The sequence below is a fragment of the Trichophyton verrucosum genome, assembly GCF_000151505.1.
Source record: "Trichophyton verrucosum HKI 0517 chromosome Unknown contig00180_1.f1.exp, whole genome shotgun sequence".
NCBI classification, from domain to species: domain Eukaryota; kingdom Fungi; phylum Ascomycota; class Eurotiomycetes; order Onygenales; family Arthrodermataceae; genus Trichophyton; species Trichophyton verrucosum.
This window is the reverse complement of record NW_003315538.1, coordinates 1-27,775: the sequence shown is the minus strand read 5'-3', so window position 1 is coordinate 27,775 and position 27,775 is coordinate 1. Positions and strand designations below refer to the sequence as shown.

The 27,775-nt window shown below is 46.2% G+C and overlaps 9 protein-coding genes across 9 annotated transcripts; 6 read left to right on the top strand and 3 right to left on the bottom strand.

Annotated features, from left to right (window-relative positions):
* Positions 1–1,307: 1,307 nt before the first annotated feature.
* Positions 1,308–4,076, bottom strand: TRV_01877 (uncharacterized protein; the record flags this gene model as incomplete). The annotated part of the gene is made up of 2 exons (XM_003023939.1): positions 1,308–1,592; positions 1,671–4,076. 2 exons carry the CDS (start codon positions 4,074–4,076, stop codon positions 1,308–1,310), a joined length of 2,691 nt encoding a protein of 896 aa, XP_003023985.1.
* Positions 4,077–5,435: 1,359 nt separating this feature from the next.
* TRV_01876 (uridine kinase, putative) lies at positions 5,436–6,092 on the top strand (the record flags this gene model as incomplete). The annotated part of the gene is made up of 2 exons (XM_003023938.1): positions 5,436–5,793; positions 5,872–6,092. 2 exons carry the CDS (start codon positions 5,436–5,438, stop codon positions 6,090–6,092), a joined length of 579 nt encoding a protein of 192 aa, XP_003023984.1.
* Positions 6,093–7,745: 1,653 nt separating this feature from the next.
* On the top strand, positions 7,746–10,029 carry TRV_01875 (uncharacterized protein; the record flags this gene model as incomplete). Its single annotated transcript, XM_003023937.1, has 8 exons — positions 7,746–8,283; positions 8,416–8,760; positions 8,817–9,173; positions 9,302–9,348; positions 9,477–9,529; positions 9,585–9,706; positions 9,764–9,834; positions 9,925–10,029. The coding sequence occupies 8 exons, from the start codon at positions 7,746–7,748 to the stop codon at positions 10,027–10,029; spliced, it is 1,638 nt and encodes a 545-aa protein (XP_003023983.1).
* A 308-nt stretch (positions 10,030–10,337) lies between these two features.
* On the top strand, positions 10,338–11,501 carry TRV_01874 (uncharacterized protein; the record flags this gene model as incomplete). The annotated part of the gene is made up of 6 exons (XM_003023936.1): positions 10,338–10,351; positions 10,421–10,505; positions 10,591–10,616; positions 10,709–11,207; positions 11,275–11,376; positions 11,460–11,501. 6 exons carry the CDS (start codon positions 10,338–10,340, stop codon positions 11,499–11,501), a joined length of 768 nt encoding a protein of 255 aa, XP_003023982.1.
* Positions 11,502–14,985: 3,484 nt separating this feature from the next.
* TRV_01873 (C6 transcription factor, putative) lies at positions 14,986–15,858 on the top strand (the record flags this gene model as incomplete). The annotated part of the gene is made up of 1 exon (XM_003023935.1): positions 14,986–15,858. One exon carries the CDS (start codon positions 14,986–14,988, stop codon positions 15,856–15,858), a length of 873 nt encoding a protein of 290 aa, XP_003023981.1.
* A 257-nt stretch (positions 15,859–16,115) lies between these two features.
* Positions 16,116–17,048, bottom strand: TRV_01872 (RTA1 domain protein, putative; the record flags this gene model as incomplete). Its single annotated transcript, XM_003023934.1, has 2 exons — positions 16,116–16,325; positions 16,398–17,048. The coding sequence occupies 2 exons, from the start codon at positions 17,046–17,048 to the stop codon at positions 16,116–16,118; spliced, it is 861 nt and encodes a 286-aa protein (XP_003023980.1).
* Positions 17,049–18,732: 1,684 nt separating this feature from the next.
* On the bottom strand, positions 18,733–20,153 carry TRV_01871 (nucleolar RNAse III, putative; the record flags this gene model as incomplete). The annotated part of the gene is made up of 2 exons (XM_003023933.1): positions 18,733–19,854; positions 19,917–20,153. The coding sequence occupies 2 exons, from the start codon at positions 20,151–20,153 to the stop codon at positions 18,733–18,735; spliced, it is 1,359 nt and encodes a 452-aa protein (XP_003023979.1).
* Positions 20,154–21,443: 1,290 nt separating this feature from the next.
* On the top strand, positions 21,444–23,222 carry TRV_01870 (uncharacterized protein; the record flags this gene model as incomplete). Its single annotated transcript, XM_003023932.1, has 1 exon — positions 21,444–23,222. The coding sequence occupies one exon, from the start codon at positions 21,444–21,446 to the stop codon at positions 23,220–23,222; it is 1,779 nt and encodes a 592-aa protein (XP_003023978.1).
* Positions 23,223–26,919: 3,697 nt separating this feature from the next.
* TRV_01869 (protein-ER retention receptor, putative) lies at positions 26,920–27,539 on the top strand (the record flags this gene model as incomplete). Its single annotated transcript, XM_003023931.1, has 2 exons — positions 26,920–27,162; positions 27,243–27,539. 2 exons carry the CDS (start codon positions 26,920–26,922, stop codon positions 27,537–27,539), a joined length of 540 nt encoding a protein of 179 aa, XP_003023977.1.
* Between the last annotated feature and the right edge of the window lie 236 nt (positions 27,540–27,775).

Sequence of the window (27,775 nt, the reverse complement as noted above, 5' to 3'; positions counted from 1 at the left end):
AACTCTGAATTATATATAAAATATATCTAAGTTAGTTCTAAATTAATTTAAAATATATTTAAAAATAGCACTAAAAAATAATACTAGTACTATTCAAAGTCTATAATTTATAATTTATAATACTACCTATAGTACTATTTAAAACTTATAAACTATAGTCTATAGTCTATAATATTATATTATAATATATTAGATTATAAGTAGTTAATAGCTAATATATATAGTTAATTAGCTAACTTTAATATTCCACTACTAAGCTAAAATGAAATATTATTTAGTAATTATATAATACTATATTAAAAGTCGATATAACTTTTAAAAATAAATAAAATAATAATAAAGAAAAGTAAATAAACAATTTAAAAAGTAGCTAAATAGTCTATAGGGGCCTTATATATCCATTAATAGTAAAAAAAGTAAAGAAAATAGATAAAAGGGGGTATTTTTAATATAGTAATACTTTTTATAACTACTATAGACAGACTACGCGGGCACGTAATTCGGAATTATACAATATTAATACGGTGCGGTACGCAAGAAGTCAGCACCGTAATCTTTCTGATCGTCAGGCTTGTTGTCGCATTTCCTATTCGTCCGAATTCAATATCAATGCAGGTCAAGCTCTATTTGCCACTTGTTTTCACTGTGGCTCTTTTTGCGGGCTGGTCAACTCAACCTTTTGTTTGTTATCTCAACTTCAATTTAGAAAGAGAATGACCACGAAGCTGCCCATTCATTTTGAAGCCTCCAAGGTTGCTCTTGGCTTGGCGAGTTGCGGAACGGCCCGACAAGAGGCAGCGTGGGGTATCTGATTCGGTTTCTCGCTACAGTTTTCGACATGTTTAATACGCAGTGTAGATAGTTGTAGGGTTTTAGTAGTTGATAAGCTTCGATTGTTCTATAATAGTATAACTCTTGTACATACGTTGAATACTCCATAATGACTTTAAATAATGCCTTTTGAAAACTATAGCTCCTTTTAATCATTTTACCCTTCAATTTACCTAAGCTACTTGACTACATCTACTTGTTAGTACTATTCTGTAGAGGTACTTGATGTTTTGAAATACGTAGTCTATGGAGCCCATGCCAAACGGTGCATTCGCTATACGGATTGCTACGGAGGCTGAACATGCACTAGATGCGGTGGCTTTATGCCACAAATAGTACATTGGGAACCACATTCGAATTTGGTCACATTCCAATTCTCAGAGGTATCAAGGGATGTAAGTGAGAATATTTAACAAAAATTAGTATAATCTATATCACATAGTTCATAATATTGTTAGCATCACCCGTCCCTGGTTTCAAGATCTATCGGCATTACGTATGCGATCAACGATCCCTTGAAGTCTAGAGGTGAATCCTGTCATTGCATCTTCTGCATCCCCCCTAGCGTCATGAAGCTCGTCCTCCACTTTCCGGTGATAATGAAGGAATTCTTCCACCGTGCCTAGAAGACGCTCAAAAGTACGAGACTGTATGGTTGAGCGTAGATAAGAACGTGCCTCGTCATCAAGAGAAGCAGTGCAAAGTAGGACGGATAAATAACCAAATGCAACGTTGGAGTGCGTTTGGACCACAGAATCAGCCTAGAAAAGGTGTGTCAATGTGGGAATTTCCCAAAGAACGCTAGTTCCGCCTTGGAAACTAAGGTAACAATCACTCACCTCTGCTATGGATTCTAAACCATTGGTAAATAGGGGGATAAGCCTGTCAATCAATGTAGTATTATCTACACGTGATTCAAGCAAAACACGTCGAGCTGCGCTGCTCCATTCAGTAAGGTTTATCAGGGCCCCAAGTGCTAATATCACTGTATCCAGCAATGATTCTTTGTGAGGCCCCGTGGTTTCGTCTCCAACGGATTGAAAATTGGAAATGATAATGTGAGCGAGCGCTTCGATGAACCTGGGGGTAGAAAATTCCTCACAGAGGGTGGGATTGTTGTTGGTAACGTTGAGAATTAGTCGGATTTCAAGAATTTGTATCTGCCTGCATCGAACGTCTTGCTGATGCCCTAAAATCGATAACAAGTGGCCCAATTTTGAAAGGGGTTTTAGTGCCTCTTGTTGTTCCTCGTTTAAGGATATGGTGTGTATGGTATATGACTCTAAGATTGAAAGTGTAAGTTCAAGAATAAGAAGTTCATCTGGGCATGCTCCCTGGATATCTTCTATCAACGCATGCAGTATCAGAATACGGATAACTTGGCGCAAAATAGAAACAGGCATGGTTTCCATAGAGTTACCCGTCTCGCGGAGTTTACGGACAGATAATTCGAGACAACGAAGCGTCAGTATTTGGGGTGTTATAACGGAGGGCGTTTGGCTGCTCCAGATCTTGCTTGCTGCTAACTTGCCGCAAATATCCTGGATATCCGCCTTGCCAGCCTTCGTCATCTTCAAGTCCTTCCGCTTGGCGAGTTCAATCATGCTTTTATCTTCATTGAGTAAGGATGGAGCTACTGCAAGGATCTGTGCCCAACAATCTTGTAACGTCATCGGTGATATCGAGCCAGAGCTTAACAATAACGCATAGACGCAAGAAGTAAGATAACCGCAAACGAGATCAAATTCTCTGCGCTTTATCTTAGAAAATCGCTTCTCCAAGGCATTGCTTAGGAAGCGTTGCGAAAACTGAGCGTCAAAGAGCTTTGTGCATAACTGAACCATACCACTACGCTGCCTGGATATAGAAGCTGTTTTGTCTTCAATATCTTCGAAGATGGTGTCGATCATGGCATGATATCTTGCATTATCTCCGGAACGACGGAGTTCATGAATACTCCGTATCGTACTAGGGCCGCTTATACTTTCTTCTTCCAAGCAGGCCGAAAGTGCGGATGTTTGGCGCGCCAGGCCCAATGGTGGCTGGCTTGAAGAGCCACTTATTTTGCTTGCCATCGAATCAGGCGGAGGAGGAAACCCGGAATCAAACAGGTTACCACCTATTTCCTCTATGGTGTTCATTTCGTTCAGAAAAGATCGTTGTCGGGAATAGGTCACCTTTAGCCCGCTTGCGACTGCTTGATGGATGCTGTTCTGTTTTTGCCCTTTAGAACGGGTAGCTCCTGTATCGTCTGATGGCATTGTATCAACTGTAAATCGCTGGTCAGTAGACCGTACTGGGCTATGAGAGTTCGCCCGAGATATCTGGTCCCTAGCAGATCCCTCGTCACCCGACGAATCACTCGAAGAATCTGCCGTCTGTCTACCGCCTAATGCATCGACTATCCGTTTTCGTTCCGCTGTAGGTGTGATCGTCTTTGCAGGGCTATCACGCCGCTCCCCAACTCCAATACCAAAACGGCCATAGGTCTTCCTCAGTCGGTCAGTACCCGTAGAGAGAGACTTTGTCAATCGCGGCACCTTTTTCGGTGGCGTGGTAAGTCGTCGTTCCCGTACTGGAAGATCTCGCGAACTTGCAGCTACAAACTGCGCATTGGTTGAGGTACTGCTAGCACCACCTTGCATTGCCGATCTAGACGGAGGTCGCTCCAGTTTCTGTTTCGAGGTACGTGTCTTAACATCCTGTCTAGGCTTGGCCGGGGAGCGGATGACTACTTCCACCTCAGGAAGTTTCTTCTCTTTTATAGGATGGGACGCCGCATCTTTGCTCCCACGGGTACTGGCAGCGTCATAGGTGATCGCTTTCCTGGGCGGGGTGTTCTTTGGTGCAGCCCGATCGAGTTCCTCTGACCGCCAGACCGCCTTGGGCGTGTTCAGTTTCCTTCGTTTAAGCCATGGCTGAGAGCGGCTTTGACGGTCCTCGTCGGATAGCTGAACATCATATATGTCAAATTCCTTTTTCTCCTTGGGTGTACGCGGCATTGTGGGCGATGCAGCATTGCGCATAGCTGTCGAGGATCCCATATCTCGGGTATCACTTTTCCTAGTCTCCAGGGCCTGCCCTCTTTTTGCCAACGGGGAGTCATTTGCTTTTCCGTGAGCCTTATTCACGTCACTAGGAACGCGCTCCAGAAACCTGCTTTCTCCACTGCGCGCCTGTTTACCATACGTCCGTATATTACGCGATGGCGTGGATTTGTCGGCTGTAGGCATGTCTAACCCCATTTTTCCTTTCGAGAACTTGGTAAGAAAGCAAAGTTAAGGCCAAACCAAGACTTTATAGAGGCCGAGCCGTATGGTGGAAGGTAGCGCAAACTTGCGCGCAGTAACGGATCAAAGGGTCTGTCATCGGAAGGCCGCATGTATCCCGCTTTGTGAAGATAGATTGGCCTAATAAATAAGCATGAACATTCATTAGCTCTTCATTTTCTTGCATTGTATGCGACAGCGACGGTCTGTCAAACGCGTACAGCGCATTCTGGTAGATGGAAGATAGCATAGACTGTACCGATAAAGTGCCGCTACAGTATCTCCATAGAAAATTCAGTATAATACCCTCATACAGCTTGACCAATGGACATCCATTATATTAGAATCGGCTCAGCCGAGTTTTTGTGGGAATTGATGCCGGCTATAGCTGTAGTTGTTGATGATGATGATGTTGTGGGCAGCGATGGTAGTTGTAACTGGTGGGCTTGGTCTGTAACTACTCGTCGAAAGTGGCTAAACCCCGTGATCTCGTTCAGCCTCATCCTCTGCCATATATTGGATTATCTAAAACCGAGGCAAAAGGTGTTACTTCGAGTACATGGTCTAAGATACTACTAGCAAAACCGCCAGTATCAGACCAAAAACTTTGTACAGCAGACGTACCTAGGAGCTCTGGCGTCTCCTGCAAAACATCTTCCAAAGGCTAACCTAGCCTGTCTAAATAGGGTAAACGTTCAGGTGCCTCTCATTTATGCGGCAACGAAAACAACAACCGAGAGCACAATAACTCGGGAGCTAGAGTAACTAAGTGTAGAATACGCTCTCAGCTCTCGAGGATATACATACTCCCCATTATTGTATTCTTTGCTTTTAATATGATAGCTAACTAGCGAGTTGTCTTGACTGTTTTCAAGCCTCATCACATGGCTTAAGCGCCTCCCCGCACATAAGTTAAACAACATCACCCGTTAATTAAAGCTCTTCTTCCCACGCAGTGAATATCAAAATCTCCTCAAGTTTGTGATATCATACGGAGCTGCTTGTGAAGCAGTCGTACAGTTCTTATGCTTGAATTTTGGTTTTGCTAAGGGCGTTTTAGGAGAGGAAGAGCCGTCTATTGTCCTGGTCGAAGCTGGTAGAAAGCTATATCAACAATCACTATGGCATCCAACGAACCTGGACCAGTCAGGGGAGTTGGGCCAGTATCTATGCAAGATGATAAAAAACCACTTGCTACTGTGTCGAAGGCCGTGAAATATGAGAATGTGTGTGTGCTGCCACAGACACCGCAGCTGATTGCGCTCTTGACGTGAGTTTTTCCAGCATAATGAACAACCGGACCCTTGGTTAACTTGCTTTGGGGATAAAAACAGTATGATCCGGGACCAGCGGACCTGTCGAGCAGATTTCGTCTTTTACTCTAATCGTATCATCCGTCTACTCGTCGAAGAAGGACTGAATCATCTCCCTGTCGTGCAGAAGACGGTCACGACCCCAGTCGGCCATACTTATGGAGGAGTTGGATTCGAGGGTAAAATATGCGGAGTTTCCATCATGCGTGCCGGCGAAGCAATGGAGCAGGGTCTTCGTGACTGCTGTAGATCCGTTCGGATTGGAAAGATTCTGATACAAAGGGACGAAGAGACATGCAAACCTGCGCTGTTTTATGAAAAACTGCCGCAGGATATATCAAAGAGATGGGTGCTTCTACTTGACCCGATGTTTGCCACTGGTAAGGATTAACTAGTAGCAGATGTTTCATACAGTGGTGTCTCAACTGTTTACAGTATGCTAATCAGACTCGGAATAGGTGGCTCTGCTACTATGGCTGTTGAAGTTCTAAAGTCGAAGGGCGTACCAGAAGACCACATTCTATTTATAAATCTCATTGCCAGCCCATCGGGAGTTGCTGACTTTGCTGAGAGGTTCCCAAAACTCAGGGTTGTTACCGCTTTCATCGACCAAGGGTTGGATGAAAAGAAGTTCGTCTTCCGTCGTACTTGGCACTTCGTTAATGGTCAACATTGCTAACCCCCGTCTTTTTAGGTATATAATACCCGGGCTGGGTGATTTTGGAGACAGATACTATACTCTTTAAGGTATATGGCATTCGTATCTCTGCAGTTATAGGTTGTTGAAGTGCATTCTGGTGTCGGATGTTATCCCCTGTCCAGTTAAACCGAGCTTAAAGCTCGGATGATGCCCTCTGATGGCTAAGTACCAAGCTGTCACACACATCAATATATCATTATGAAACATTTTAGAACGAAGATGATGACTCCACTAAAGGCTTCCCTTTGGTATTCCCGTAATTATATGTATGCATGTGCCCAGATAAATATGCCACTTAGCCCCAGGGAAGAAGCCCATCCTGAACGCCAAATAAAAAAGAAGATACCCGCGGATAGAGGGTAGAGGAGAACAGAGCAGCGTCTAGTAGTCATCATCAAGTCCTTCATCAATTATAGCTGGAGCAACAGAAGCAGAAGGGCCGTCATGATCCGCTCTGCCACCACTAGACCCCGCCCCTTCTTTGGGTCCCTCTTTCGCAACAGCATCGCAAGCATCGACCCAATCAGAGTATACATCCACAGCCGCAGAGAGATCTATCATTCAAGGGAAAAGGGTAAAGGTTAGTTCAGATATTGATACTGCGCTCGGGAAAGGATCATAGGACATACAGTTGATCCCTGTCTGAAACCGCTGCCCACATATTTTACAAGATAAATTTCCAAACCCCAACTTTTTATTGAGTTTCACAAGCACACAGTTCTCATGGTTGCAGAATAGGCAGTCGAAGGTCGTAGGAAGAGGCTCGCTCTGTGTAGCTCAGAGCAACTGGTGTTAGCACGCACACCCAAAATTTTAGAATAGACCAAAGGTGGTAGGCAAGAGCGAACCTTTTTGGGGCCTTTAATTGTGTTCCGCGTTGACTTCTTGCGTTTTCCCTGAACAGAAGAGAAATATTAGTACGGGCTTGTAGGTCGTAAAAGAAGAGAGCTGAAATTCGCACCATATCGAGTGGCCCGCCTGATATTAGTAGGAATCTTTCACTATCCAGCCAGGCAACTGCTTTCCAAGTCACTTCGTAATGTGGTTTTTGGTAACTGAGGACGGGAAACACTCGACCAACAAAGTGGTATTAATGATATCAGTCCTGCTGCTTCTTTGGCCTTTTTGGCTGGCTCGATGTTGCAGCTGTCTCTTGCGACTTTGAACAAAACGTCAGGCTGACTAAGCAAAAGGAAGGCTTAAGTTTTCCACTAGTCCAGGACAAGCCTAGTCAATTATTTTGACCCACCCTAAAGCTGGGGCCAATCAGAATTTCCAGATAAGGAAGCTGATTCTCCCCGCATCACGAGACCCTGGACAGGAACCTTACTTAGTGTTACTTCTTTAGTCCTGCTGGGGATATAAAGATGCCGGACACTTCTATATTAGTTTCCAACTTCTTCTTCCTCTTGGTTCTTTTCCTTTCTTTTGATAACCGGTCATTTCTTAAATTTCTGGGCTATATAAGGCCTCTTCTCCCTGCTCGGGCGTTGGAGTTGGCTCTAGCTACTGGATAATTGCGTCTTTCCTACAAGCGGTGACCCCCGATAGAGCTTCACCGGCGCACACCGGGAGAATTCTATTCCTCTGGCTAACCCCTACCCCATCTATCTGACCTAATTAGGATCAATCATGACGTCCAAAGGCGAACAGACCGAACCGACGGCGCCGAAGGAGACGACGGCTAAGCAAGAGAACCCAGATACCTCGAACAATCCACCATCCAAGACAGCCGATGAAAAAGAGAATCCTATCCTCGTACAGGTGCTGGCGGCGGTAAAAAGACTCGAGCTTGACCATGGGAGGCTGAGTCTCCTTTTGGACGCAATGAACGGGCGTATCGAGAACATATCCTTCAACAAGGGTATCGTGAAGATGATGACGGAGGAGCAATCACTCGATAGAGAATTCCCACCAGAATCAATACCTACACCTGGCGTTGGAGAGGATGGGCGTTTGAGGTCTGCTGCAGAGGACACAACGGGTGTGCCCAGATCACCCACCGCAGTTAAATCTCCAAAGCGTGGCGGAACATCTCGCATAATTCTCACCACCTATCCAGGTCAATCAGGTATTGACCCTATCAAGATGGACTGGGGTAACATAGATCCAAAGGCTAGAGGGCCTGTTGTTGTCAGCAGACAGTATGATACTGTTCGAAGACGAAATGGTAGGTGACACGTCACTCCTTGAACGTTTAAAAGTTCACCGCTAATAAGCCTCATTTATCCTGCAGCCATTGGGGCGCACGGAGGATCTTACTCCATCTATCATGCTCTCGCAGTCGCTAGCAACAATCTAGATACCGAACATAGACCGGATTTTACCAACACCGAACCCGCAACGAAGATTGGGCCTTTCCCGCAATGGGGCGATAAGAAAAAGATAGTTGCTATGGATCCGTGGGGTCATCTTGCCCCATGGCTCTTCGACGAATTGAGGACGGACCACCAGTTGGATATCCGTCCGACCATCGCCATCACTCGAGCGCACATGAAATTGCCGGAGCTTGCTGATAGTGTTCGTTCAGGCAGACTAGTTCCCGACGGGAAGATTTGCCTCAATGAGACGGGAGAGTTGGCCGTTACCAAGGTCGCTGTAGAACCAGTCTGGTACCTTCCCGGGGTGGCTGAACGGTTTGGCATAGGTTTGTCCTTTTGGTTTCCGCTTGTTCTTGGCCTGTGCTAACAGCTTTGGTTTTAGATGAGGGCACTTTGCGGCGTGCACTCTTTGAGGTCACCGGCGGATCGTTCCCAGAGCTCATTACCCGAGGAGACATCAAAGTCTTCCTACCGCCAATTGGAGGGTTGACAGTGTATATCTTCGGCGATCCCGCAAAAATGTCCGACCCAAATGTCAAGCTTGCTCTGCGCATCCATGACGAATGTAACGGTAGTGATGTGTTCGGTTCTGATATTTGCACTTGCCGTCCGTACCTCATTTTTGGAGTCGAAGAAGCTGTGAAGGAAGCTCAGAAGGGTGGCAGTGGTGTGGTCATATATTTCCGAAAGGAAGGACGAGCACTCGGTGAAGTCACGAAATATCTGGTCTATAATGCCCGTAGGTTCACTCTGTTCATCTACCATTGAATTTCATTGCAAGCTGACGAACGTCCATCAGGTAAACGAGGTTCTGATCGTATGTCTTTCATTCTTTCAATTTCTCGAGTATTACTAACCCTGTTGAAGGTGCAAGCGAGTACTTCAAGAGAACAGAGAATATCGCTGGTGTTAAGGTATATCCTGTGTCACTCTTAGTCCAAATTGTGTGCTAACAAATAGTAGGATATGCGCTTCCAAGCTCTAATGCCAGATGTAAGTATTGTAGCTGTCTCCAATAACGTTCCATCTAACCACGGCATAGATTCTGCATTGGTTGGGTATCACCAAGATTGATCGAATGCTCAGCATGTCCAAGTAAGTATCCCGCTGTCAATGCCTTAGTGCCCGATTAGGATTAACCTTTATCCAGCATGAAACACGATGCAATTGTTGAACAAGGCATTCCAATCGTTGAACGGGTACCCATTCCAGATGACTTGATACCGGAGGACAGCAGAGTCGAGATCGATGCAAAGATCCATGCTGGTTACTGTAAGTTTATGCTCCACATACCTAAGCTATGCTCAGGCTAACTTTAAATTCCCATAGTCACCAGCGGTAAAGTCATGAATTTAGAGGAGCTTTCGAATGTCCAAGGACGTCAGTGGGATGATGTTGATGTAAGTTATCCGGGAACGTTATATAGTATACAGCTTTCGCCGTTCTAACACCCTATTAGCACTGATCGAGCAAGCCGACACTTTCAACAGGCTGAATCGATCACTCCGGGTGACTCTTGCACTCTCAAATACTTCCGTCTACGGTCTTATTTAGAAGGACAGGCTCTGGTTGTTGCATCTTTGGGCTTTTCTTGAGATACGAATTCCGCACTTTTTTACATAGCGAATTTTGAGTTTAGTAGATACTGATTACATAATCAAATCTCATGACAAATTTCTTCACACGTCTATATTCGGTTTAGCGCAAAACAGCTTTCGACGTCTTACATAAGCACACAATCGGAAATGGGCTAGCGCGCACAACTCGCTTAGTGGGAAGTTTGTGGGATTTTTTTGATTTCAATATCACAACGCCGACAACGTCCACCACGATTTGAACCCATCGACGCCCAACGGATTGTCTGTCTTTCGGAACTGCAAAAGATAGACCCCGAATCGCAATCATGGCTGTTGGAAAGTGAGCATATCCTTCTATACAGCATGTTTACCGTCGTCAGGAAATATGTCTAACCACCGCGGAAACCAGGAACAAGCGTCTGTCGAAGGGCAAGAAGGGCCTTAAGAAGAGAACCGTGGACCCTTTCACACGAAAGGACGAGTACCTCGTGAAGGTATGTGCTGTCCCCTTGATGTTTTTGACATCGCGATCCTAATCGCACTGGAATATGGATGATTAACGACCCGAAATAAATATAGGCCCCTACCACTTTCCAAGTCCGAGAGTATGACCCTCCATCTAGATAATTGAGAACCCCTCTTCCTATCCGGAATTCAATGCAGGAGAACAAGCGAGCTGATCTTGATTTGTGTAAAGTGTTGGTAAAACCCTCGTCAACCGAACCACCGGTCTCAAGAACGCAAACGACTACTTGAAGGGCCGTGTCTTCGAGGTCTCTCTCGCCGATCTCCAGAAGGATGAAGCCCACTCCTTCCGCAAGGTCAAGCTACGTGTCGATGAAGTCCAGGGAAAGAACTGCTTGACCAACTTCCATGGATTGGACTTCACATCTGACAAGCTCCGATCTCTTGTCCGCAAATGGCAAACCCTCATCGAGGCCAACGTCACCGTCAAGACCACCGATGACTACCTCGTCCGTCTTTTCGCCATTGCCTTCACCAAGCGACGACCAAACCAGATCAAGAAGACCACCTATGCCCAGAGCTCTCAGATCCGTGCCATTCGTAAGAAGATGACCGAGATTATGCAGCGCCAGGCATCCAGCTGCACTCTTACCCAGCTTACCAAGCTCGTCCCCGAGGTTATTGGTCGCGAAATCGAGAAGTCCACTCAGGGCATCTACCCTCTCCAGAACGTGCGTTTAGCCCTCGTTTTCTACTGAATCATACAAGACAAGATTTGTGCTGATATGCGATAAATAGGTTCACATCCGTAAGGTTAAGCTCCTCAAGTCACCCAAGTTCGATTTGGGTGCTCTTTTGGCTCTCCATGGCGAGTCTAGCACTGATGACAAGGGACAGAAGGTTAGTCAAGTCAATCAACATCTCTATCTACTCCTTTTTTTCCTTATTCCCCTGCAGCCTCATTATTAACTCATTTGCAACAGGTCGAACGAGAATTCAAGGAGAAGGTTTTGGACAGCGTCTAAGCATCTGAAATAATGTCTCTTTTACTACCACGGAAATAACAGCGGGAGGAGTCGTGGTCAGTGTTAGGTCATATTTGAGAGCTGGGAGGGAATTAAAAATTAATGAATTTAACGCCCATCCTCCCTTGCGTATGGTCTTGATATAAATGGCAGAGCTTATTTCTTTACTTCAAAGGGAAATAACAAAGGGCGCTGCTGTTTAATTGTTTTCTGTACCCTCTCCTCGGTGTTTTTGACTATGTTAACCAAACCTCCTTTATGCCTCCTTATCCAAACAGTTCATGATAAAAGTCAAGAGTGTCCTGTATTTTTCTAAACGTCCCAACTCGTAAGTTGTAACCAAGTCCCCTTGTACCAACTGTAATAATCTATGATGGCCACCAATATATCTCAGCCAAAATGCTCTGTCTCTATGATCTAGTTCCAATCTCTCCGAACACGATACAAATACACTAATGAATGTCATGGACAGTAGTTCAGCGCTTAATCAAGAGTCTTCATGAAATTCACGACGGCTAATTCCAGAGTTAGTAAGAGCTTGTCACAAAATCAACTAACACCGGGTTAACATGCCTGTTTTGAAAGCATCAGGGTTTTCCGATATTAGCCAATGACCAGCATCAATGTCCATTAACTTATAGTTCGGAAAGAAACGCCGGATGGTGGGAAACGACTTGTCCGTGATATATCGGCTTCGAGTCCCACGAAGAAAGAGAGCTGGACCGCTAAACTGAACAGTATCTGATTGAGTAAATGGGAAGTCTCCTAGAAGTGGCAATGATTCGCCAAGAATTGCCAACGGGATTCGGAACCGTAAAGCCTGCCCGCTTTGCTCCCTGGCAAGGTTTGTAAGAAGGAATTGCCGAATAGGAAGTGACTAGCTAGATGTTAGCCAGGCATGTATAGACTGGTAGAGGCAGTTGATGTAAAACACACCGGTTCAACACGCCGCAGAATCTCGTCCGCTTCGCTCTGCTTGGTTACACCAGCATTTTCAATTTCTTGCATAGATTTGATATATGCCGGAAATTTTTCACTTAGTTTCGTTTTGTTTGGCGAATTGTCCACGGATATGATTGCAGAGATCAGATCCGGAGCACGGAGAGCAAGATGCATTGCTGCTTTGGCTCCCCTAATGCAGTTATTAGCAGGTCTGTAGCTCTATCAGTGGCAATAATACAGTTGAGCACCAACATTGAGTGGCCCAGTAGTACTGGCTTCTCCAGACTGCGGTTCTTTATGAAATTTTCAACATCATCCGCCATAACATCGTAGTTATGCTCCGGTACATGCGGGGAATCGCCATGGTTTCGGAGGTCCTAAAATGACCATGAATCCAGTCAATGTCTAGTTCTCATCTAAAATGCACGTCCGATTTAATGTGTGTGCATGCTTTATCTCACAATAGCATAGACCGTAGTTCCCAGCTGGCTTGCCAAAACCCTGTGCCAGGTACGGATTGCATCAGTATATAAATGTAGTATGTTGATAATAGACAAGCGGTGTCTGCTTACTTACTCATACCCCTGTTATTCTGCTTGGATCCAAAGAGGCCATGGATGAATATAATCGGCCTTCCGTTGGATTCGGCAGTTTGGGGATTTTGAAAGACATGATGTGCCAACTCCAGAGAGGATCTGGCGGAAGCAGAAAAATGACGAACCGCTTTCAACGACGTCACTAAACGTCTCTGAGCGAACATGTCTGTGTTGTGAGGTATCTAGATCACTGATGAATCTACCTTTTGGTATCTTGATCTCTAGGTAGTAGATTGGGTAGGTAGTTGGAGGTAGTTAAAATTATTTCATGAAGCCCGAGCTCGGGCCGTGTCTTTAACCAACTACCTAACTTATAATCCAGTGGTGTTATTGCATCTCTACTAACTACACAACCGCACTTCACGGCCAGTACAGTATATCGATGGTGTATAGTGAACTATTCCCCCGCTCCTCTCCAGTGGGCTCCTCATAGGTATATATTTTAGCAGGTTTCTTCCCGGATCGTGGTCTTTAACGTGAGTATGGCTTCCGAAGATCCCCTACACCATATTGTGCACCTACAAAAAGAAAAGACTACGGAGTGCAACTCATGAGGTAACGTATCTCTTCCAGAAATGGGTTAACAACAGCGAACTGGTTATGAATGAATGCTAATCGCTGGTTATGCAGCCTTAGAAGATCGTGGTTATCTGCTGTTGCGGTTCCAAGATGCCCTCATGGGCCACGATCCAGAGCTCAACTACTGGCTAACGAGTTACTGGGAAGCAAAGAGGCCCAAGAACAGTAAAATGGACATGAAACACTGGATCGGCCTCGGTAAGCCGGTTGCGAAGCTGCCTGCAGGTGCCTCGAAGTAAATTAATGATGCAGCAAGTTGGGTAACTCGCCGTGCCAGTTTAACTATCCGCTCTCCGATGACAGGCCTGGGGGTTGATGGAGAACGTCGCCAGAACCCGTTGACAATCCGCTATTTTTCAGATTTCTATTGCCTCGGCCTGAAACAATAATAAATGTCCAGCTAGTTAACTAACTAGTGTGATCATTGGTGGATATTAATAGATTTCGGATGTTGAGGCACAAGCTCAACTCCGATGCTTCATGCTCTAGCACGGAGAGAGAGGCCTACAACAGCTATGAATATCACGGTTTCTCGTTTACTGGGAACTGGGCCTTGCAGATACATAACTATTATATAACCATTAGTTGCCGGGATATTGTTATGCATTGAGGTCGCTGCCCTTCCTCGTGTTGCAGTCTTTCAATTAGGCCAGGCCGCCAACGGAGACCGCTTACCTATCAGCCGGCCGGACGACTACGGAATACGTAAACTGCTTTCGTCACCCTGGGGCTCCCATACTGTGCCAATACATATATATACTCTCAAGGGTATATACAGCGTGTTGGCGTCAAGTCACTGGCAGCTCTACGCAACTGCTTCGCTTATGTGAATGCTTGCAGCTTCAACGTCGCTTCGTCAAACTGACTTCATTCAACGGGGATGAACATGGTTGTTTCGAGACGTCAGATAAAAGCGGTTTCCAAGCGGCCACATACCAAATCTCGTTTTGGTTGTTATAACTGCAAGTCACGTAAAATCAAGGTTCGTTAGTTATTATCTCGCATAAATCCGATACCTTTAACTGACCATAGCAAAACAGTGCTCAGAGACGAAGCCCGAATGTGAAAACTGCATCTCAAAGGAGTTGAAATGCGAGTACCCGACGCGCGGAGTACGGGCCAGCAATTATAATAATGGGGTTACTGAAGTTATTCAATTTCAGCCAAATCCAACGCCGTTCTCGTTCCAGGACATGGGCTTTTTCCACCATTATTTGCTGGTAGCTCATCCGTACCTCCCATTCGGTAGTGATAGTGCTTGGGTAGCATCTATCCCGCTCCTTGCCCACCAGGTAATTCTAGGCCTCCCCATAGTTCAACCCAGGGTCTCCCCATCCCACTAAGTTACATTCCAGCATGAGTTCGTTATGCATGCCATTCTTGGCTTAGGCGCATCCCATCTTTCCGTCATTCGCCCGCATGGAGATCCGACAACTGATGCAAATGCAATTGAACACCGGGGACAGGCAATAAAGGGTCTTAACCAGCTTCTGGTGAAGCCAGATCCCAGCAGCGAAGAGCTGGATGCTATGCTTGCCGCCTGCTACGCTCTAACGATGCAATCCGGATATATGTTCGATGCACTTCTTGATTTCGTGGTATTCATTCGTGGTTGTTCTCTAATCACGACTAGGATAAAGCAGAAGGACGCTGGCAAAAGCGTATTCCCTGTGGAGCAGACTGCAGATCTCAATGAGTTTCTCCCAAAGATCACTAACAACTTGGACATCAACCCGATTCTATTGAAAAGTGGGATTGAGTCAGTGCAGTCACTAGTTACCTTGTTGGAAGATGAAACCCATGCCTATTTCTGGAAATGTCTACTCGATACCCTTCTTGCTGCTCAAGATTCCTCTGAAGATACCTTTCTGATATATGAGAAAAACTACTCCGCATGGTACAACCTTAGTACAAGCCAGTTCTCGAAATTCATTTCAGCGGAAAATACCTCCACCCTCATATTGTTCGCCCACCATATAGCAATTGAGACAATGATGGTTCCAATGTTATTATCTGTTATCCCTGCGCGTGCAAGGGTGCCTGAAGTGACATTATACCAGGTCCAATGGGTAGACGTCATTTATAGAAAATTGCCGTCTCACCTTAGGAAGTATGTGAGGTGGCCCATTGAGGCTATCGCTCATTGGGGAATGGAGTACAAAATATTTTCTAACGAAGTAGGGAGCAAGCTACGGAAAACCTTCTTGGATCATTGTGAAAATACAATGCTGGGGGAATAACGCTACCGATACATGAAATAATACCAGACACATCTCACTAACCCATTCCCAGATTTCTTCGACGATTAACAAAAAAATAAAAATAAAATAAAGCTCGCTGCTTAGGCATTTAAGGAGTAAGGGTGTTATGTGTGTTCAGGGGGGTAAAAATAAATCCAAACGGCGCATTGTGATGGAACATATAGGAGACAAATTACTAAGCCAAGAAATGAGTTCTCCAAGGCAACAAAAGAAAGGGAAAGACGTATCCCGATGACTTAATACCCATTTCTGTTTTGCATCTCCTCATTGTCTGTCTCGGAATTCAACGATTCGTTTGGCAACCACTTTCCAGGATGGAAGTATGCGAGTGCGAACATTGCAAATAGCATGGGCAACCCTTCAAGAACATATAGTGGCCATTCGTGGCGGAAAGGATAACCATCGATACCCAAGATGAACTCTATGAGACGGTAGACGCATCGAACCTGTATGGAGAGTGTTAGGAGGAGGACCGTCCCGCCGGGAAATCAGAATTTTGAGGGTGCGATGGTTCTTACCTCGATAAAAAAACCCGATATATACAGCCCCAGCAGCACCTTAAAAACACCGCTGTCGACACCACCCTTAGCCACGGCATTGGCACGACTATGGAATCGAGCAACCAAAGCCAGGAACAGAGTGAAGGTGATCAGCTGTAAAGCTAAACCGCCCTTAAGGACATTTTCACCGGTTGTTTTTGTGCTTCCCTCCCAGTTTCCAGACGCCGCGATTCCACTCCCAGAGGCCTGCGTCAAGAAGCTTAGGATATCCGATGTGACAAATATACGCGGTAGCCACCAAGGATTGATGCCTAGGATGCGTTGCTGGTTTCCAGAAGATGGGAGGCCGGCTCTGACTAGCCTGCCGACGAGGAGATAGAGACTTGCGCAAACTAGAACCGGTGCAACAACAATGAGGGAACTTGACACTGCGTAAAGGGCGATAACTCTGTCCATCTTGATGCTGATGCAGCGCACGATATATGCCAATACCTCCATAAGACCGCCGATGCACAAGGGGATGAAGAACGAGGCATTGCGGTATTTCCCTGTCTTGGGGCCAATTATTGTGGTGTAGAAGAGGAACGCTGCGGGGATAGCATTGAGCACTGCGAAGACGGCTGCTGCAGGCAACGAGGCCTTGTAAAAGTAGAGACTTTGGTCCGGCATTGCTGGGAGGGTTTAGTTGGCGCAGTATATTGACGCTGAAGACCCGAAGAGCGCTAGTGATAGTTACACCACAGAAGTCAACAAGGGTGTGTATGAGTAATTATATTATAAGGACGAGAACAACACTGACTTGAATGCTATGCCAAAGCGATGCTATGTTTTTCAAAAATATCAGGAACAAGTACAAGACAGAGAAACACTTTATATACCCTTTTCATCCACCTCCAGCAGCCGTGGATAGGCATGGAGCGAAACATTTCCTCTTTGGGAGAGGCTATGCAGGACTCCCTGGCTGAACATGTATCAATCTCGCATTTGCTCGCATTTAAGCTTAAAGAAACAAAACGTCTGTCTGGCCCCACACTATGGTAATTTCTGAGAGATTCGTAATCCAAGATGAAGCATTGCATCGAACCTGTGCCCAGAACTAGATCAAAAATGCAGTTGCCTGGCGAGTCCCGAGATGGCCTAAAGGTCGACCAAAGAAACGAAAAATAGCGTCTGATCACAGGAAGCGGTTAGCTCCACGTCATTGCAACTCCAAACTTGATTTAGATCGTACCAGAGGAGAGCAGTCGTATTAGAAAGCCATAGAGGTTTCCCCCCGCCCCCGAAATATGCACTTCCGTCGCTCTCGCACGTTGTTGAAGACAAAGCATACCCCCCTGTACAGTCCACCGCCCCATAAGTCTCCTCCTGGTCGTCTAGCCGAGTTGCTTAACATCTCGACGGAGCCTGGGAAACACGAGGTTGACGACGCCTTGCGGATTTGGCGCGTTTTGAAGGGACTTGAGACAGTTGTGCACGCTCGCGGCGTAGACGATGACGTCTCTGAATTCGACACATGTAGTGAGTAGTGACGATAACCGTTGCCACAGTTACAACTACGGCGGCTATCCGTAGACGTCTTCGCCTTTCAGCATCCATTGAATAAATATCACAAGAGTAAATAGTAAGAGCAGAGATATATGAACGTTGAACGATGGTCAGGCCTTTGCCAGGTATTTTTTTAGTGAACACGTCGCCATGATGTGCGGACAGCCGGCAGTCGACACTCCTTGGCCGCTGCGTCGCTTAGTCGGATTAGGAAGTACATGCAAGCGTTGAAGTTGATGCAGTAAAAGTCGCTGAACCGCTCGACGGGAGCAACAACTCGCACGAACTGCCGTTTCGGGAGAGCGGGCCGTCGCATGTGGATGCGATTGGTCAGTTCAGATGACTAAGCCGGGACCTTGCAGAGCTATTTTTATAACGTTCAGCCTCCTCCCCGTCTTAGGGGGTGGTATCACCATTGTTAGTTATGGCTGATAGGTAGTATTGTTGCTCAGGCTGCGGATTCGTAGCTGATGTCTCTTTGGAGGCCGGCCATCAAAGGAGCACCTTGCTAGATACTGCACTTAGGTAGATTTTTATTTTGTTCAGAAATATGTGTGCGAATTCCGACTTCTAGTAGTAATAATGCGACTTGCAGTTTATGTTGTATCCATAGCTGGGAATCCTTGGGTGATCGGGCTGAAAACTGTACGTAGGGACCCTGGTGGAGAGATGCAAGAATTCAAGTTTGTATACAGCTCATTCAGCTAAGATGTTTTCGAACTTCCATGGATATTCTTACAGAGAGGCAAGGAGGACGTCGGATGCCTATGGATCATCATATCTCTGGTCATTGGCGCATGCAGACATGTCAGCTTGTCTCTGCTGCACTTGACGCTGCTGCTGCTGCGGCGGCGGCCTTCTGAGCTGCCATATTCTGATCGTATTCTCGTTTCTTTGCAGCGATCTGGTCAATTAGAGGCTTATTGTTCAGGGCATTAAGTGCCGCCTCATTGCCTGCCTCCGATTTGCTCAAACCGCTTCCGGATCCGAGGAGCTTCTTCTCGTAACCCCATCCAGTGAGGTAAGCTCCGATAAACGAAGTAACCAATCCACCCTCGCGTTGTCGTGGTTTCTCCTCAAGATACTGCAGCTTTATCCCTCTGCTCATGACTGTGGCGGCAAGCTTGTCTTTAAAAGAAGCTTTACTGCCCTGTGCTAGTGTAACTGATGCCAAAGGAACCTTCACCTCCGCAAGTTTTGGCAGCCATAATTGCGTTAGCCAGCTTTCTACTGCCTGAAGCCCACCCTTGGGGTCAGCTATAATGGCTGCGGCAACATAAGCCTCAAAGACATCGCCCATTACTTTCGTCCATCGCTTTGGAACGTTCTTTATATCCGAACTGGTCTTCAGTAGCCGATCAAAGCCATATGCTATTGCGTATTCGGCTAGAGTTTCGTTTTTCACCATGGTTTCTCGAGCTTGTGCTATTTTCCCAGCAGGCAAGGTAGGGAAATTTTCCCATATTAACCTAGTCGAGATGAGTTCGATGTATGCATCTCCTAGTACTTCCAGCCTGTCATATGTCTTCTCCGAGGTTTGAGTGGATACTGGACCTCGCTCCATGATACCAGTGTGTGTAAACACGGCTGTTTTCAAGGATTCATCCCCGATAGGAGGTAGTAGAGGTAGCTTGCTATCGCAATGTGTTCCTGCTGGTGACGGTAAACCACTCGATATAGGTGGGAGTGGTAGCTGCTTGGTACAATTCAATGACGTATTTTCTGAATTCTCGAACGCCTTATTTATGCGTTTTAATCCCTTTATGAGGTCCTTCGCGTTTTCTTTTTCTGTACTTTCGATATTGTCTGATTGAGCGAGTAAATCTCGGGTAAGTTTTTGTAGTTGTATAAGCTGAAACTGGATTGGTAGCTTGTCTGCAGGATGGTCATTTGTTCTTGTTTCGCTGGATTTTTTCTCTTGAGGTCCTCTCTATAGACAATACCGATAAGTTATTCAAACCCGAAGAAGCGTAGGTTGGATAAGGTACATACCTTTTCCTTTTTTATCCGTTTAGAATTCTGGGAACTGTTCTGAGAGCTCTCAGCTTCCGATACCCGTTTAGTTCCCATCACCATAGGGTAAAAATACAACAAATATCCTACTTGGTACAGAGATAAAATTTGAACAATTTGTGAACTTGGAGCTTTCTCTTGCGATTTTGGCGTTGGAGGACGCTCGGCAAATCTAGCCGCGCCGATGCCAAGAATAGAAAGTCTAAACACGGGCATCAAGATCATTCGAAAACCGTCAACGACACAATAGAAACCGTCTTTTTCACTGCAGCAAGCAAGTTCAAACTAATTTCAACCCGCACAGTTGACAGAATGGCTGCTCCCAGGTCGCGGATGTTGGATTTGCTAAAGGTGTGTACTTATTTGGATTACAGCTAATGCTCAAATTTCACCCCTTGTGCAAGGCATTTCTGAAGACAATCTCAACTGATACGTACGGTCTGACCAGGTCCAATGCCGCATTTTCTCCCATACATTCAATCCCGAAAACCTTCGACTTGGAAATAAGATCCTACGCCAAAGACTACGCGGAGCCGCTCTTGCTTCGTATTACCCAAGAAAGACCGTGACGTTCGAAGATCTTGAAAGGGCCTATCGACCCATGGGCCTCATTACTTTTGATCCATTGAGGTCACATCACGAGGAAATGAACCAAATGTACGATCTCTCAAAAATAAATATATCTATACCCTCTGGAAGTAAAGCAGAGGCATCCTTTGTGCTGGGACAAATGTTAACAGGCTTGACTACAGACGGAAACTCCGTGGAAAGGGGGCGCCAAAGAAGAAACGCACAGCAGCAGGTACGAACAATCCTTACTCCCCCAGGAGAATTTTGCATTATTCTACACCTATATGCATACTCCCGTGATCAAGAACCTTTGCCCCCGTAACTCCCCGAGTTTACTGTCAAAAATTCTCCGCAAAAACTAACAATATCAATTTACAGAGTCCAAATCGGCAAAGAAAAAGAGATAATCAATTTTGGAAGAGCTGTATTGGATGTATATTTGTACTATAAACGGGTTTGTTTTAAAAGGAATTTCTTTACATTTGGCATCTGGTAAAGATAAGTGCTTACCAGAGGTTATGCATCTGGTAAAGATACGTGCTTACCAGAGGTTATACGGCGCACATGTCATAAATTATCCAACTTTCCAACTACTTTACCCTTATAATGACTACTCCTAAGATATACTGGGCCAGGTTCCCTCTATCCTAGGGAAATTCACCTTGCAAATAATGTCAGTTTACCATAAGAAAAAATCCATATCACGTGACAGATTTATTGAGCGCGCGCCACGGCTAGGCCAGTTAGCTATTTAGGTACCACGAAATCAATCAATCTTCAGCAACTTCCCTACGGTCGCAAACCCCATTACACTAACGATACAGATACCGGGCTCATAGCGTTAGCTCTCTCGCGTATATTGCAATTACGTTTACTGATCGGTTTTATCTCCCACAAGCGCTCATCTGAGCTGTCATAGCAGCTACTTTTTTCACCATGCCTGCCGTGGCCGCAAAGCTGTCGAAGAACCAGCAAAGAAGAGCGAAGAAGAAGGCAAAAAAAGCCGAGGTATTTTACTACCAGATTCGTCACATCGATGAGTTTGAACTAACTTGTAATAAGGAGCAATCAAAAAGTAACACCGAGACACCGACGACCCAAACCGAACAGCCTGCAACTGCCACAAATCCTGTCAAAAGCGAGAGCAAGCCAGAGGATTCAAAACAAAATGATGAACTTGACTATGCTTCTACCATGTTTGCGCCGGCTGAAGCAGATAATGAGTTGTTTCAGTTATACCAGGACGTGATGGGGAAGTTCGACCATAGTGAAGCGGATGATTCGACTGTCAAAAAATCCGATAAACCAGAGATATACTTTGATGAAGATGACATTCCAGATGAAGAGGAAGAGGATAATGCGGAGGCCAAAATATCGAAGAAAAAGCGCAAGCAGATGAATAAACTCTCCGTTGCTGAGTTGAAGGCTATGGTTCGAAAACCCGAGGCTGTGGAGTGGACAGACGCGGATGCCTCAGATCCAAAGCTTTTAGTCCATATTAAAACTTATCGCAATGTCGTGCCTGTCCCGGGTCATTGGTCGTTAAAACGTGAATACTTGTCTTCAAAGAGGGGAATCGAGAAGGCCGCCTTTCAACTCCCTAAATTCATCCAGGAGACTGGTATCGCGGAGATGAGAGATGCCGTTTTAGAAAAACAGGATCAGCAGACTCTTAAACAAAAACAGCGTGAGAGGGTACAGCCTAAGATGGGGAAACTTGATATCGATTATCAGAAACTTTACGAAGCATTTTTCCGGTTCCAGACAAAACCAGAGTTGACAAGATATGGCGAGGTGTACTACGAAGGAAAAGAATTTGAGACGAACTTGAAGCACCTACGGCCTGGGGAACTTAGTGACGAGTTGAAGGAGGCGTTAAACATACCCCCGGGAGCTCCACCACCTTGGTTAATTAACCAACAACGATTTGGGCCTCCACCGTCATACCCTGCTATCAAAATACCTGGTCTCAATGCCCCGCCACCTCCAGGCGCAATGTGGGGTTATCATCCTGGTGGATATGGAAAACCTCCAGTCGATGAACACAACAGACCATTGTATGGTGGTGACATATTTGGTGTATTGCAGACTCAGCAAAATGTACAACAAGGGGAGCCTGTCGAGAAGGATTTATGGGGAGAACTGCAGCCGCCAGAAGATGAGGAAGAAGAAGAAGAGAGTGAAGAGGAAGAGGACGAGGAAGAGGAAGATGAGGACGTTGGTGCAGGGTTACAAACTCCAAGTGGCCTGGAGACACCAAGTGGCATGATTTCATCAATACCTTCTGAGTACGGAGGTACACAGAGCATTGCCGGCGAGTTTGATGTTCGGAAGCATCATAGGGGCACGGAAACCGAAGAGTCGACACAACCACGATCAGCCTATCAAGTCATTCCTGAGCGTGAAACCCAAGTCAAAGGATTCTTTGGCGGTGACAGGGTCTATGATCTTAAAGGAACCACAGCCAACCTCCCAGTTCTTGGAGAAGAGGATGAGAACCGGAAGAGAAAGAGACATGGTGATGTTGATGTGGCCGTGGACCCTGAAGCTTTGGAAGGCCATGGGCTGGACAAGGAGAACCTAAAGAATCTTTACAATTCTCAGAAGAAGCAGGAGGAGAATCCGAACTGGTTCCAGGAAGATCTCAGCGATATGATTGCTAATGAAAGTCGGAAACGATTAAAGAAAGACGAAGAAAGGCGAGCCAAGCGGTAAGACAGGGGCATCAAATATGTACAGTATGGATAAGAGTTAGGGCGTTTATAATGTATGGAAAACATAAGCCTTTAGGCGAACGATACAGCAGCCATATATATAGTAATCAGGAATACGATTGTTCGTCACTACTCTACCTCAGTCTACTCCTCGTTAGTCGAGTTACAGGGGTATTATCACGTGATTAAGCTAAGCGCCATTATCGACTATTCCTAATATGGATTAGCGGCTCGGCGCCAAAGATCGCGTTTTTTAATCCTTAATATAGCTTAACAGGACATCAGAGAGCCGCGAGATTCTCCAAGGCACATTGTGACCTTGTTCCTTGTTGACCGTGGCTACGGCACTCCCTAAGCTTGATTTACCCTATTTTTTTCCAAGCCGTCCCCCAGCTAGCCACAGCACCGCTGACTCCCGAGTGCCTTGCGGATTCCAAGACCAAACGCCAGTTCCAGGCCGGAAGGTGCGAAATTGCTGGCAATGATGGATCGTGATAGAAGGTTCGCAAGAAAACCCAGACAGCTTGTCAATTAATGGACCACAGCCTGATAGAGCCCCTTACATCTTGCATGCGGCTATTTATTCAATATTCATGAAACTAACACCTACATTAGATTTGATGAATCACGCCGCGGAGGAGAGAGTTATCGTCCTCTGGAACGGAACTTTCGCCGCTCCCCCCGTCCTGATAACCGGTCATTTCGTTCTCCACCTCGCAACCGGTCGCCGATGAGGCCCTCTGCAGATACATGGGCACCTCCAAGCAGGCCTAGGCCACGGAGCCGCTCCCCAGATAATTTTAGGCCACGCTCAAGAAGTCCCCCATTCAGAGGCCGTGAGAGGGGCCCTAATTTTGGAAATAGGCCTCGTTCTCCTCTCAGACGGCCATCACCCGGTCGTGATAGACCTCCAAGATTTAATAGAAGGTCGCGATCACCTCCGCCATTTGATAGGAATCGGAGTCCAGGTTTGAAGCGTGGCCGCGACCCCTCCCCTTCGACCATCAACGCACCTCGTGCACCAAAGAGAGAACGAAATAACTCACCTCCACGAAATCGATTCGACCGACCACGATCACCTCCCTTCAGCGAGATTATGCAACAGCGAGATTCAAGGATTAATGGCCGCAGGCGGTCAAGAAGTACTGATAGACGGAGCTCACGAGGTGATCTAACAGGCGCAAGAGGACCGCCGCCGCCTCCGCGATCACCATCTATCACAGAGCGCTCTGGTCCGAACTCTGCGCATGGTTCGGCAGCTACATCTCGAAGATCCTCTCCTCCTGTTCCGGAAAGAATAAATCGCAATTACTCAGTTTCATCAGGGCACGGCCCACCCCACGCTATGTCACGGCCACCATATGATAGTCCTCACACTTACACGAATGCATCTCGTTTCCCCGAGGGAAACCGGAGACCTTCCAGCCGGCCTCCATCACCCTCTAGACGGCCCCCAAGCAATCATCGTCTGCAATCACCTCGCTCAAACGAACCGCAAAGGTCATATGTCGATAATGAATATGACCGTGGTCAGAGCACAGTTAAATCCCCGATGGATTCTCGCAGCGAAAGCAATACATCAATACAATCCCAAGGTGTAAACATCCCCGAAAGGAGATCTCCACCTCTTGGTCCTTCTGCGGCTTCAAGGTCGATGAGACAGTCCGCACGTGGAGGGCATATGGCTCTATTGTCAGCTCCTACACGGCCAAAAGGTGCATCTGGGCCGGCTTTCAACAGAGACGGCCCGCCTACTGGGCCTCGTGAAAGTGGAAGGCCAGGTCCTGGCTTGGGCCCTAGCATGGTACGACGTAGCAGTTCCCATACGTCCGCTGCCCAGCATCATGGAGCCCCTCCCTCTGGTCCTCGCGGTGCAGGAGGGAGCCCTGCCCCTGGCACAGCCCATGATTCTAGGCCACGCCCACCGTTTAGACATGGGAGTGGAGTGTCCACAAACTATCCACGACCACCGAGAGTTACTAACCATCTAGCTGGCCTTCCTACTATTGTTTCAGGGGGGAGACTATTGCCTTCCGGTCTAGATCCCGTAACAGAGAAGCGACTGGCCCAACTAGAAGCCGATAAGGAGAAGCTTTTAGAGCAAATTTCCGAAAAACAGAGGGTGAAGCGGGCGTGTCTTCGAGAGTGGGAGAAACTATGCAGGGAAAGTGAGACTGCCGCGTTAAGAACCGATCTTGCGGACGGTCATCTCCAGAGAATGTCCGAAACGGAGGGCATCGGAGGCGGTGTTGCCTTTTAACCTCCCTTGTCTCTTGTACACTTTTGTTGTCCTCAGGAAATACCATTCCCAAGCGTTAGTTAGTCCACCTAAATGAGATTAGGGGTTGTGGCATTATCTGGTCTGGTCTGGTCTGGTTTTGGCGCCGTTCTACTATGCAGTCTTCCGTACTATCACGCTCCACCTAGCTTCTTTTGTTGTATTGTATAATTAATCAATAGCGTAAAATCAATACGCAGATTCAATTCTTTCTAACACTTCCGGCAGCATGGTCTCACCGACGCCCACGCGTGAACAATACGCAGAAACCAAGCTCCGCCCATACAATTTCCACATTGACGTCGGGAATTACCCAAAACGGGGATAGGTCATGTGACAACTCTTGGTGCAACGACTTCAAGTATCTTCGTATATTTATTCCCTTTAGTTTTCGAGATTGTCTTCCACCTGCAGCCCTCCATTGTAGACTGAGCTGTGCGTCTAGCACGTCCAGTAGGGAGAGTGCTGGGTACGATGTAGTATGCTTTGTTATTGGCGCCCGCATTGAGATAACTAGAGGAAGAGCCAGGACAACATCTAGTTAACTAGTCAACCATGTCCCACATCAACACAATCTGTGCCCGACGAGCCCTCTACACTACCAGCTTCCATTGTAATAACACTTGTTACTACCTATCTCTCTTAAGTTCTCTATTACCGAGTCTGCCATCTTGAATCCTACGTCCAGTCCATGGTCGGGGATCCGATCCATGGGATACTGATAAATCACATGACCCCTTCTGACCAGTCCAAGTTCAAGCTGATTAAGGAAGTCAAAAAGCGCATCTTGTGGCCTTCGTGTCAACATCAACAACCTCTTTATCACCTCTCAAATTCAACGTCCACAGAGTTTCTACAAGTCAGAGGAACTAGAAATTACGTTCTGTGGTCAGATGCAACATTACTGGTTGCATGGAGAAGAGTCTTCTACCTCAGATTACGCTACAATCCCACGATTCATAGGCCCAAATCGACCGCCGTTGGATCCCGTCCCCTGATCGCGGAATCGCATTCTATCTATACACCCCTGGAAAGCGAGGCTAGTTAGGCGCAACCATCAAGATGAATATTTTCCGGCTTCTCGGTATGCCCTACGAAGCAACATCAACCCTATTACTCTAGTTGGTGTCAATTTTTGCTGCAAAACAGACTGGCTAATCAAGCGGCTTTACTAGCGGACATCTCCCACCTCCTCTCTATCTTTATTCTCCTGCAGAAAATGAAGTCATCGAGTGTATGCGCATGCTTCAAACCTATATGTTTACTCCAATCTCAAACTAACGTTGGTGCAGAGTTGTTCGGGGATATCATTCAAGTCACAATCGCTTTACCTGATAGTCTACGTCACTCGATATCTTGGTATTTAACTTTCTAGCCCCCTTACACGCGAGCATATACACAACCTGGCAAGGGGAAGATCATGCGCAGCATACTGACCGTGTCTTTACATTCGTTAGACCTGTTCTGGAACTTCACCGGCTCGCCTTACAACACCATCTTCAAAATTCTCTTCATTTCTTCTTCCGCATATACCATTTATCTGATGCTCAACGATTATAAACCAACAAACGACCCAAACATTGATACTTTTAAAGTTGTATATCTTCTCGGAGCTAGTGCCGTTCTGGGAGTTTTGTTCCCCTACAAATATACAGCTTCAGAGGTGAGTGAACTTCTGAGTTCTTCGGTCAACGAAAAAGATTGAGTGTTCAGAGTCTAACAGTATCAATTTCTCATATTTAGATTCTCTGGGCCTTTTCGATCTGGTTAGAGTCAGTTGCCATATTACCGCAACTGTTCATGCTTCAGCGAACCGGTGAAGCAGAGACCATAACAACCCATTATCTCTTTGCCCTGGGCATATACCGTGCTCTGTATATTCCCAACTGGATCTACCGATACTTCTCCGACGGATACTTCGATCCAATTGCTGTGGTTGCTGGTATCATCCAGACCATTCTTTACGCCGACTTCTTCTGGATCTATTTCCAAAAGTTAGTGTCTCTAAGCTTAATGATTCAGCTTATATTCAATGTCTAATGATATATCTTGCGATAGGGTTCTCAAGGGTCAGAAATTCTCCCTGCCAGTATAACCTATCAAACCACGTTTCAGGAGAACGTTAGGTTAAATGCCAATCTGCCTTCCATCCTTGATGATAATAACCGTTACGAAGAAGGGTTGCCTATTAATCTTTTTATACTCATTCACAATCGATGTTACGGGAGGAAGAACAGGCGGTATGAGGTTCTTTCTCTCTCTCTCTCTCTCTCCTT